Below are 12,631 nucleotides of genomic sequence, written 5' to 3' on the forward strand. Positions count from 1 at the left end.
TCAGCTCAGAGCCTGATGCGGGGCTCAAACCCATGAACTGTGAGATCACGACCTGAGCCGAAATCAAGAGTAGGATGCTTAACCGACTGAGCCAACCAGGTGCCCCCAAAATAGTCTTTCGCTATAAACCTTGTTATATATTTCAAAGTTTTAGCCATATAATGTGTACTTTGACAGAAATAAAAACAAAGAATAAAAAAATAAAAATAAATAAATTTTTTTTTGAAATCTACGTTTAAATATTAGTTACTTGTTTTGTCTCATGTGTTTCTCATTGGAGATAAAAAGTAGGTTCCCACAGGTGCTGTCACCCCTGGCCCTCATTCCACGGTGTTTGCAGTGCCCTCGCTGTTCCAGGCACTGCTGTAGGTAAGCACAGGGGAAGGGGGGGTGGGCAGAACTGCTGACCGGGCTTGTTAGTGTGACCGTGGAAGAGAAAGCAAGGAACTGGATGGATGGCATGAAGGAGGAGATAGGAAATCAAGAATTCAGTTCTGGCCAACATAAGTTTGAGATGCCCATTAAAATCCAAACAGGGGCAGCTGGGTGGCTCAGTCTGTTAAGCGTCCAACTTCAGCTCAGGTCATGATCTTGCAGTTCATGAGTTCCAGCCCTGTGTCGGGCTCTGTGCTGACAGCTCAGAGCCTGGAGCCTGCTTCAGATTCTCTGTCTCCCTCTCTCTCTGCCCTTCCCCTGCTCATTCCCTTTATGTCTCTCTCTCTCTCTTTCTCTCTCTTTCTCTCTCTCTCTCTCTCTCACAAATAAATAAAGCCATTAAAAATTAAAACAAAATCCCGATATGCCAACTGGGTAGGGACATATAGTTCTCAATAAAGACATAAGGGGTTGCAAATATCAATTTGGGACAGACAGGCATATAGATAAAGTGCGGAGAAAGATGTGCCTTTCCAACTCCACGCAATCTCTGTTCTCCAGAAAACATGATTCTGGCAGTGAGGTGCCTATTTTCCCATTAAATACTAAAAACGGGCTCAAATAATCAGAAAATGGCAGAAGTTAGCCCAGGATTCTAATTGTCTTAATCCAAATGAAGGAAATACAAGAATTCTCTCTACAGAAGTCTTCAGAGGTTCTACCATCAGCCCAGATTGAATCAGCCTATTGAATTTAAATACATTTAGCAGGAAATTATAGAGCATTTGCATTACAAAACCAATACCGGGACCCCATTTCCTACCTTTGTCATCCGGGCTTTACGCAAATAGGTAAGAAGGTCTCCTCCTTCCATCAGTTCCAGGATAATGTACTGGGGTTCGTTCAGCAGACAAACTCCAAGCTGCTTCAGAATGTTGGGATGGTTAAATTTGCTAAAAGGTGGAAAGAGACAGACAGGATGTTGTGACAGTAACAGACACCCTGGCTGAGAACCTTTGGGAAATAGAGCAATTCTTTATCGTTTCCTCCAAAATTCCTGTTGTTGTTGTTGTTGTTCTCTAATAAATGGAAGTCTCCTTTTCCCAGTACTGTCCTGTGTGCCTGCCTTAGAGAGATGATACGGCAACCCCTAGTGGCCAATGCATACCGATAGAATAGGGTGATCTTTAGAAAAAACGTTTATATGAACTATTTCATGTTTTGGAAAAGAAAGTAATTTTAACTAGTATCCTTCTTCAAAAGATATTTGGAAGTATTACCTTTTGGGTCATCACAGGTATGGAATGTTATTCTCTTCCTTTTGGAGAAGCAAATCAGACATGCAGGTTTGGCTTCAACCAACTTTCTCAATGCGTTAAAGCCAGTAAGCCCTGACCTGCTGATTAGAACCCACAGCATGGATCCCATAGACCACTGCCTCAGGCCATCCCTTTAAGATGCCTCTGAGCAGTTTTCATGACCAGCAACTGACTCTACCCTTGAAGACAAGTTTACCAAGACAGAGGATATTTTCCCTGACATCGTTGTACTTAGAGCTCTCCCTTCCTCCGTCTACTTGACCCATTATCACACGGTTCAAAGAACATAAGCATGCTTAAAGCTAAACAGCTTCAGAAGTCACTTGAACAACACACTTCTTATCGAAGGTAAAAGAAGAGAAGACCTTTTGCCTGAGGACTGACTTTTGAAAGACTGGCTTCTGTATAATACTCGTCACTACAGACTATTTATTTATGTTTAAACTTGAGCCATGTTTATTCTGGGCATGATCTGTTACGTCAGGTCATTTTGAATGTTAAAAATTTACCAATCGGATATAAAAGCTTGCCACTCATACCAAGGAAAAATTAATCCAGAGCTGCCCCGATACCTCATCAGATGTGCCTCTTTCAGGAATTCAATCTTCTCCTGGTCTGTGGAGCCCTTCTTCAAAGTCTATGCAACATAAAAAGAAGCCAGGAATCAGTATAGCAGACATTTCTGTGCTCAGTGGGTTAATGGAGACCATCTTTGTTTTGTTTTGTAATATTCACCCTGACAGCTGGAAACAGATCATGGGTAATACGTGCGCATGTGCTCTGTAAACTTAAAGTTAGCCCGTGTTATACCCAGTGTTCACGTGAGAAAACCTGACAGATAAAAGATTGAGTATCACTTAAACACATTCTCTCCAAAATGTAGACATTTTTACAAATTTGGTATGTAGGTCAGTTTCTTGCTTTTCAAAGTTTTCTACTCAATATCTATTTCCCCCTGCATCCTTGTTAACAATACCCAATTTGTTTCTTAGAGGCATGATGCCCAGTCCCAAACAATTGGTCTAAGCTAATCATGAAAATTGTGTTTTGTGATTCTCCGGCCTCCCTTGCAAATAGGGGCGGTCATCTGACTCAATTCCGGTCAATGAGGTATAAGGGGAAAACTGCTAAAAGGGGAAAGAAGCTTGTGGAAAACTTTCACTTTTTGAACATATACGTCTAACGTTATCCTTACCCTTTCCCTTAACCTGAATGAAGATGTGATGCCTGATCTTTGGCAACCATCTTGGGACCATGAGGCAACACACATGTACAAAGTCAAGAGAATTTCAGATTTACTGGTTCTGACCTAACACAGTACTGCACAAAGCCAGCAGTCCTCTCATTAGGTGAGAAAAATGAACAATTGTCTACACCAGTTGAGGCTACAATAATTTAAGTCCTTTTAGATGATACCATTTGGAAGTGGAGAAGATTTTGCTAACTTTTCTAGTTGTATAGCCCACCCTCAAAGCAACAAATTCCTAAAAAGCAGTGATTAGGATATTGCTCAGTTCCATAAAGGATTCATCATCCCTCAAAAGGTTTTACACAAATATGAGAATATACCCAGTGCTTCCTTAAAACTACATTAAATACACCATGATGAATAACTGTATAGTACAGTGGTCAGCAAACTATAGCTTACAGAACAATTCCAGCCTGTCACCTATTTTTGTACAGCTTGAGATCTGAAAATAATTGTTAACTTTTAATTTTGTATTTTCCCAGCTTTACTCAGGTATATTTGATATGTTACTTTTTCAAATGTTTGGGGGAAAAGTAAAAAAAAAAAAAAAAAAAAAAGAATATTTCTTAACACATGAAAATTATATGAAATTCAAATTTCAATTCTCATAACCAAAATTTTACCGCAACACAATCACACTCATTAGTTTACGTATTGACTGAAGCTGCTTTTGCATCGCGACGGCGGAGTTGCATAGTTAAAACTGACACCAAATGGTTAACAAGCCATCGTTGTTTACTATCTGCCATAGAACCTAAGACACTGAGAAGGTGCTTTTACAACCCCCATTCTCTTATAAGTATATTTGCAGGGGAAAACTGCCTGCTGAGTCTTAGCAAATTAGTAACTTTAGAGGTATGTGAATTACAGGGCTTATGTAAGAAATGGAAGAAAAATTATAATTTCTGGAGTCAGGCGTGGACTTCCACCTTCTACCAGTTCTCTTTCCAATTAAGATCACTCATGTTTTATTAGAGTTTCGTCCATGTAAATTCATGTAGACATGTTGAGCCAGCATGTCAAGGAATTAAAAGATCCACGTTACCTTCACTGCTACTTTGGTTTCTCCACTTCCAGCCCCTAAGATGTCTACTGCTGTCCCTTCATACACTTCTCCAAAGGCCCCGCTTCCCAACAGGAGACGCAGAGTCAGTTTTTCCCGAGGGAAGGCAGGAAGGCTTTCAATCTCCTCTTGGGTTGGAAGAGTACTGGAAAACAATATTTTTGGTTTCCCAAAATACATCTGGTTTACAAGTTGGTGTTGGTGTCAGTGTTTGAGAAATAAAAGTATGAGAAAGAGAAAGAGAAATCTCATGTCTTTGCAACATTGTTCTATGTAATATAGCGATGTGGAATTTTGTGTTTCCATTCCTTCCCTATTCCACCAACCAGAATATTCCTTCCCTATTCCAAAACACAGACAGAGCATGTCACTTCACTTCTAGGCACTGTTATCTTGATAGAAACATGCATATGCGTGCATTGCCTCAAGAGTTTTAACTGTAGTTTGTTTTGTTAAAGTTATGAGTTATTAAATTCTTTGGGTTATCAATTCATGTAAAAAGCTATTGCAAATTAGTAATAAATATATCTGGGTTTATGAGCCTAAAAATTTTCATGTTAACTATTTCACACACCTGATCTCTTATGTAGAACAACATTTAACATGACCACAAAAATCAACTCTTTCTCCATAAGGTTAACTTTTAGAAGCCAACTCTCACCTGGAATATTATGAGGGGGAAAAATTGTCTGAATTTAAAATGCTTTGAGTATTTGAAACAGACTCTTGAATATAGATTTGCGGAGTATTTTCTCAAGGAAAAGTCACTCTGAATCACTAATTTAGATCGCCTCTGGGTCTACTTTTCAACTTGCATCTTTATGTCTTGGAATTATAAATTTCAAGGCCTATGACTATATAATTCTTTTAGTATAGGCCATAATATAGTGTCTTGTATAAACCTCAATATAGTGTCTTGGATAAAAAGACATTTAAATATTTTCTTTAACTAACGACAGCAACATAAGTTCAAATTCAACGATCTTAAAGAGCTTTTGTAGGCAATCACCATACAACGTTTGAAAACAGATGAAGATTGACTTAACGGCACAGGCACGGGACCCTTGGAGTTCCTCTCTTCTAGTTGCCTCCAGTTGAACCAAGCGTGTTACCATCTGTTCTCTTCAATACAGTATTTATTTCCTTGTTTCATTTGTTTTTTAACTATGTGATAAAACACTGGAAAACAATGACATTTTGATGATCTTCCTTACACTAGCATAACCACATAATTTGCCATCCATCTCAGGTCACATTTGAAAATGGAAGGGGTTGTTATTAATAATTATGCCAGAGTAATGAGCATTACTCTGGACAGGACCAGGACAATCCTGGGATCCTTGAGCACTCTCTTTATAGTTGCCCACTGTTCTCTAGGTGCCCCATAATGATGGCCCCGGTTACATACTGTATCGCATAGCAGGCATTAGCCAGGCCTACTCCAGCGGCCAGCCCTCGAAGTTCAGCCAACTCTTTGTCTTCGTGTATGAGACCCGTCAGCCCTTCCGTGGGAGTTTTTTGCTTCTTTAATTTTCTATGCCAGACTATAAAATAAAAAAAGGACATAATTTACAAAATGAAACATTGTTTTATTTCTGAAGAAATGTTAACAATACATTCGAAACGTTTAGATGTAAGAACACCATTGACAGGATAACAGAATTTGATTGAAAAATTTGTCCAGAGCAGAAAAACAAATTAAATCTAGGTAGAAAGACATATAAAAAGACATAAATTATACCACGTCCCTTCTTACCTTGTGTCGCAAACCAAAGCTTAATGTATTTCTTATTGCTGTTATAAACAAGTTGAAGTCTCTTAATATCAGAACTTATTTCTCAAAATCACCCCTAAACTAGAGTCAAAATAAGGCAAAACTAATTTGCATTATAATTATTAGTGAAACAAATTTATATCTGAGTCCAGATATGTCCAGGTTATACTCTTAGAGTAGATCTGAGGAACACTTTCAATATAATGGCATGCTTTTTTTTTTTTCAGAGTACAAGAGTTTATACCATTGTTGTTCATATACACATACTCAAATATACAGGAAAAACTATTGCAATAAAACTCATCAAATATAAATTATCTTCCCTAAGCTGTGAAATCATGGATGATTTATATTGTCTTCTTCATACAATGAGCACATATTATTTTCATAATCATAAAGATAAGTGATTTTTGGAAGATTAAAATACAATTATAAGGTCAACCATCTATACTAGAACATTGGCTCAAAAGTTGAAAACAGCAAAGATGTTTTGTAAGATGATCGTTAAAGTCTGAATTTCATTCCAGAGTAGCTTCTGTTTCCAACAGGTTAGAGTTTCGTTCGAGCGAAATTCCATCTGAGGGACCACATGGGGGAAAGATCTTAAGTACCTTTGCCAATGCAATTTTTCAAACCTGAAAAGCTCTCACTCCCCCCCTTCATTTTTAAAGGCACAGCTCAGGCCCCCATCCTCATCCTCAGCGATGCCTTCTAAGACCTCTGCAACTCTGCTGATCTCTCATTTACGAATTTACAAGACCACTTGTAGCTCTCAGTTAGCACTTCTATGTCAGTGTCCAGTGCATTTCCTGTACTATTGCCTTTTATATCCCACTCTTTATAGTTTCACACAGGTTATGTCTCATTAAACGGCAAGCTGCCATGATAAGCAATTGCATTTTACAACTTATTTCCCTCTACTCCCAACATGAGGCTAATGTTGCATGTTAGATATGACCACTCACCAAAGCGAAGGCTGTCGATGTTTATTTTTAAATACTTGCTTCAATTTTATATTTGTAAGTACGATTGCTGAGAGCCCTCCGCCCAACACAGATTTTTAAACAATTGCCACTTCTCATTATTTTAATAACTCAATCTTTTCTCATGCACTCACACACTCAGACTAGTCAAACTGCATGCACTGCTGCTAAAAGCAAAGAACCAAATTAGCTTAACTGTACTACAAAATTCGTAAGTTCCAAATAGAATAGAGACCTTTAAATCCTGAGAAAGTCAGATATCCATGGGATGTCTCGAAAGCACAATATAGGTTGTCTGAAATTATCTCATGCTCACCCACTAGAGTTTTGGGTTTAAACAGTGGTGATGTACAGTAGGCAAGCAAAGGTCAGATGGAAGATTCTTCCTGTAATACTCCTTCCCCGTAGGAAAGCAGACAAGCAGTCAAGCCTATATGCCAACTGCCAAATATACTACAGCCGTACGTGTAATTCTGGAGGGGCCGGCTTAGTGGCACTAGCATCAGCTGTGCAATACTTAGACTCCCTGGAACCACAGGTTAAGATCCTGGCAGGGTCAGCTGAAATTTTTAGCTTTCCAAGTGAGCTAAAGGAGTTCCGTATATTATCTGGGTGGAATCTGTGAAAAGAAATCTCAATTCAAGTGTCAGTGTGTTCTCTGATAGCTTACCACTCCAATCAGTTTGGGGAAAGAATAAAGATTCAGACCAGTTAGTAAAATCCTGGCTTTCTTTATCCTGAGCGCTAAGTTTAGCTTTACGTTGGTAACTTTTCCTTAAACTTTCCCTTCTTTCCCTTATGCAGGAAAAAAAAAAAAAAAAAAGCCAAAGTTTCCTAAATATGTACTTGAGTATTCTTTTCTGGTAAGTATTGTGTCTTTCTTATAATGCTTCAGCATGTCAGGGACTCACAATATTAGTAAGTGATGATAGGATGCTATCTTGTAATCCAAACCAGGATATTTGGGGCACTGAAAGAAAGTCCTGTTAATGTTTATGCTGAAACAAAAGGAATGATCCACGATATATGATCCCCAAGATAACCCTATAGGCCCAATATTTGACCCCAATATTTCTGGAGTTGTCACTATATTTTCTCATCATTAAACCAAATCTTAAAAAAAAATTTAGGACTAGCACATTAGTATAAAAATGAGTAGAGAGAAACAGCTACCTTTCTATCCACCTAACAAATTCTTCTGCTTTCCTGGTCATTTATAAATGAGCAGGGATTTGAAATAAGCAAGTTAGACATCTGAAAGCCAGTGTGGACCCTACAAGTCAGAGATGGGTTGTCTGCAAAGGAAGAGCTATTCCTTCCAAACCAGTCTGTCTGCCCAGAGACCCAAACTATCCCAGCAAGGACTGTCACTGGTCTCCTATTAATCCTACACTTTTTTTTTTTTGCATCCAGAGTTATTTTTCTTTTACTTATTTAAAACTATAAGCCACAAAGCGCTTGGCATGTAGCCAATCCAAAATACTGTTTTAAAGAAAGCTAAAAGTTGGTGCCCTTATAATCAGTTTTATCTAAAGTACACCATGAAGTATAAGTGCAGATATATTTTTCATAAAATAGTTACTCCAAGAGCAGAAAACAATTCACAGAAGTTAGTAGTTATGAAAATCTAGCCAAAAGTAACTGTGAAATTTGTGAATTTATTTCATGTGGGAAATACACTAAGTGCTAAATCAACTAAATATGATCAAGTAAATAGTTTACTACTTATATTTTTAAATCAATTTATTATTATACTTACCAAAAATCAATGAGATTATAACAACCAGAAATATTCCAATTATAATAATAAGTATAAAGCTTCTTTCTGATATCCAAAAACCATCTAATAAAATAAATGAAAAAAAAAAAAGTAAATTTGCAGAATAAAGCTAGGTAGTTTCAGATATGCCTGAACCAGCTCCTACTAGATTTTTGCAAGCCACTTGTTAAACCACTGGTAGTTTGAAATCACCCACAGAAAAAAGTGCTTAATACCACAGGAAATTTAAATTAAGGTTTTGGTTTGGTTTGGTTTTCCAAAGATCTGGTTTACCAATACACCATTGTGATGTGCCCACCCAATCTACTTAAAAATAGTGGAGGAAACATCTATAATCTTTTTAATGAATTTGGAACAGAGAAATCTCAATCTTCACATAGTATATAATCAGAATTATTGTTTCTTCTATACCGTCTTGCATTACATTCAATTCTATAGGTGTTAAACTGAGGAATAGAACCATGGAAACATGGTACCTTCTCTTGGTAGTTTCAGTTGAGGAGAGGTGAGACATGTAGGGCAGAGCTTGGCAAACCATAGCCTGTGGGTCAAGTCTGGCCATAGTCTGATTTGCACTACCCATTAGCTAAGAATTATTTTTACATTTTTAAAGCATTATTTGAAGAAGGAGGAGAAGGAGAAGGAGAAGGAAGGGGAGGAGTAGAAGGAGAAAGAGAAAAAAGAGGGGGATGGAGAGGAAAAGAATGGGAAGAAGAAGAAACAACAGCCACAGACATCAGATGTAGCCTGCAAAATGTAAAATATCAACTATTTTGGGTTTTTTTTTTTTTTCAGAAAAAAAATTGCTGAGGTTTTATCCAGGTAACTAATTATAATACAAATAAGAATGATGCAAACATTATATAGAATAATATAGGCTGTGTGTATGTGAAATGCAATAATTCATCTTGCCTAAAGATCATCAGTTAAGCAACAGCTCTGGGTTCATTTAATTTAGGCCTTGAAGGATGAGAAGGATGAGAAGAATTTCAATTGACGGAAAGTAAGGGAAAGGAAAACCCAGCTAAGGGGTGAATGGTAGGTGGTGGGAACCCACATTCTAGGCTGAGGGAAACAAAAGCTTAAAGACCTAGTGTCATAAAAAGGTTTTTACCAGTATGGCTACAACATAGGGGCAACTATTGAGAACAATGAACATGGAAGGCCTTAAATGTCACACACACACAAGTTTCCACTTGACTCTGAAGGCAGTGAACGGAGAGTCGTTTTAGGGATTTCAGAGATGGGTTAAGTGATCCAGCTTGTGCTTCAGCTAGATTAACCATCAGCAGTGTGATTAAGCCTAGAGCACAGACAAGAAATGATAAATTAGGAAAGCCAAAGTGGAAATAAGAAGATGACCCCCCATTAAACAGAAATCAAGATGGTAAATAAATAGAACTTGGTGAAAGAGTAGTGCGAAAATTAAATATGGTATTGAGATTTCTAGGCTCTGTGATCAGACAGATGATATAGTACCACCTACAAGGGGATACACAATGGAAGATGAAGATATTGAGGAAGAGTCAAAGCATAGTTTTAGGCCTGTTGTGTAGCAGGTGAGAATATCAGGAAAAGGAACACAAGGCTGGATCCAGACCAGACTGTGGACAGCCTAGGAAGCCTATCCAGGAACACGGACTTGATGTGCCGGGCATTAAGAAGTAGCTGATTATTACTGAAGAGAAAAATGACACGAGGACACTGATGTTTTAGGAAGATCACATCACATGAAATGAATAGTTCCATAGTCTAGATGATAAATTATACAGTCATCCAACTCATTTCTATTGTTAAGAATTCACTTATCTTTCTCTCTGAACCTTTATGTAATCAGTTAGAGCATAGACAGACATCATAACATACCTCCAACTAATATAATATTCTCACTGATTCCACTATAGTCACCAAATCCCAGATTATTTGCAGCTACCACTCTGAACTGAAATGTTCCTTTCAGGTTTTTGGACTTCCATGTGCAAATACTACCGCAGGACCCATTATATGCCATCTTCCACATTAAATTCTGGTTCTGTGAATCATTTGAAGTACCCTTTCTACAAAAAAAAAAAAAAGAGCAAAATGGTCAATATAGAAAATATAAGAGACAATATATGTGTTGTTTCTAGATGCTCCTGTACCATTTCAGCAACAGAAATCAAGAGCATCTCCTACTGCACACTTTACCTTTGATCTCATTCCTCCCACACAGCATAATCCTGTAAAGACATCCTGGCAATGCATGGAGCCAACAAACTCAGCCCATTGGGAAAATAACAAATAGTGAATGGCCAGGAGAGAGCTGAAGAGGTTTTTCCTACTATTAGAATGTATAAACTTTCTTCAGAATTCCAAACACATCAGACAGTTGTTCCATAATTTCTAACCTGGAATTTTTTATACTTTCTTAATTCTCAGTCTCTTATGCCATGTGTAGTTTATGTATACCATAGCTCTGCATAAAATGAAATACAGGACATAAAATTGATAAGGAAGGTGTAATAGTTTGAATACCAAAATTATCATTATACCTGAGATTCCAAGGTTTATTTCTTCCATTTTTATTGGCATCTACTCCACCTCAAGTCAACCCACATTATTCTTTATATGAAACACGGAAAGAGCACAAGAGTGGGGCTCAAAAGATATAAATGGAATGGCTTTTAACAGAATCGTAGACTGAGGACAAGCTCCAGGCCTTCCAGTTATGCCCTGACAATGAAGAACTTTTCAAGTCTGGGACTTTTCAGACAACAACAGTTTCAGGACTTGGTACCAACCCACAGTAAGCTTAGGGATAGCTAGTTCTGCTTCTACAAACTGAGTGGACATCCTGAAAGGGATGGGAAGGCTCAGCCCTTGAAGGACAGGGAAAAGACAAGAACTTCAGGAGGATCAGGGCAGCAGAGTTGTTCACAACTGTTGCCAGGAGCTAAGTGTCCTAGGGACCATCCTGCATAAGACTCTTTGTACAATGTCTTCGTACATTTTGTGAAGTCTTGTGTTAGGCACTGGCAATTTCATTGTTCAATTCCAACAACTCTGATCCAAAGGAAAGAAACACTTAAAAATTCATAAAATAGCTCTTCACAGTTATTGGCCATTGAGGAAGACAAGAAAGAATTCTGATATTGGTTGAGAATCTTCTATTTATAACACACCATACTGATGCTTTTTATTTCATTTCCTGTTGTTGAGTTTTCACAACAACCTAAGGAGGTAAATACCATCATCCCATTTTACAGTTGAGAAAACTTAAATTCAAAAAAAAGAGTAAAGTAAGTATTTAAACACGGTACGGGGTTGAGTAGTATCCCCCAAAACTTACACCTACCCAGACTTTGTGAATGTGACCTTGTTTGGAAATAAGGTCTTTTAGATGTAAGCAAGTTAAGATGAGGTCATATTGGATTAGGGTAGGCTTAAATCCAATGACTAGTGCCTTCTTTTAATTTTTTTAAGTTCATTTTTTTACTTTGAAAGAGAGAGAGAGTGCAGGGGGGTGGTGCAGGGAGAGAGAAGGAGAGAGAGAGAATCCCAAGCAGGCTCTACCCTGTCAGCCCAGATCCCAGTGTGGGCCTTGACCCAAGAACCATAAAATCATGACCTGAACCGAAGTCAGATGCTTAACCGTCTGAGCCACCTAGATGCCCCATTGACCAGTGCCTTCTTAAGAAGAGAGGAATATCGGCACAGATATACACAGAGAACACCATGTGATGACAGAGCCAGAGTTAGAAGTGATACATCTGCAAGCCAAGGAATACCAAGGATTGCTGGGAAGTCTGGATCACCAGAGGCTAAGAAGCAGCAAGGGAGGATTCTTCCCTAGAAACTTCACAAAGTGCATGGTCCTACTGATACCTTGATTTCCGACTTCTAGTCCCCAAAACTGTGAAAGAATAAATGCTGTTTCAAGCCACCCAGTGGTGGTACTTTCTCATGGCAATGTTAGGACACTAATACAGTGTATTCGGCTTCCACGTTCACACACTATCACTACGACTGTACCATCAGCAAGTACCTAGTGTATACTAGTATCCTGACTGAAGAAGTGACTTTGAGATACAGCAATTCATTCTATTATT

The 12,631-nt window shown here is 38.2% G+C and overlaps 1 protein-coding gene across 6 annotated transcripts in view; it reads right to left on the reverse strand.

Moving 5' to 3' along the window:
• ROS1 (ROS proto-oncogene 1, receptor tyrosine kinase) overlaps window positions 1-12,631 on the reverse strand; it is a 126,580-nt gene that overhangs the window by 27,056 nt on the left and 86,893 nt on the right. For 5 of the 6 annotated variants that reach the window (XM_045057951.1, XM_045057948.1, XM_045057946.1 and 2 more), the window contains exons 34-39: window positions 10,410-10,600; window positions 8,523-8,606; window positions 5,415-5,550; window positions 3,989-4,151; window positions 2,267-2,331; window positions 1,199-1,328 (exon numbers count right to left, since the gene is read on the reverse strand). In XM_045057951.1, the coding sequence (XP_044913886.1) occupies window positions 1,199-1,328; window positions 2,267-2,331; window positions 3,989-4,151; window positions 5,415-5,550; window positions 8,523-8,606; window positions 10,410-10,600 (769 nt within the window). Of the gene's footprint in view, window positions 1-1,198; window positions 1,329-2,266; window positions 2,332-3,988; window positions 4,152-4,181; window positions 5,186-5,414; window positions 5,551-8,522; window positions 8,607-10,409; window positions 10,601-12,631 lie in introns of those variants that run through there. The other variant, XM_045057952.1, reaches the window with a different exon arrangement.

The sequence above is a fragment of the Felis catus genome, chromosome B2 (genome assembly GCF_018350175.1).
Source record: "Felis catus isolate Fca126 chromosome B2, F.catus_Fca126_mat1.0, whole genome shotgun sequence".
Taxonomy (NCBI): domain Eukaryota; kingdom Metazoa; phylum Chordata; class Mammalia; order Carnivora; family Felidae; genus Felis; species Felis catus.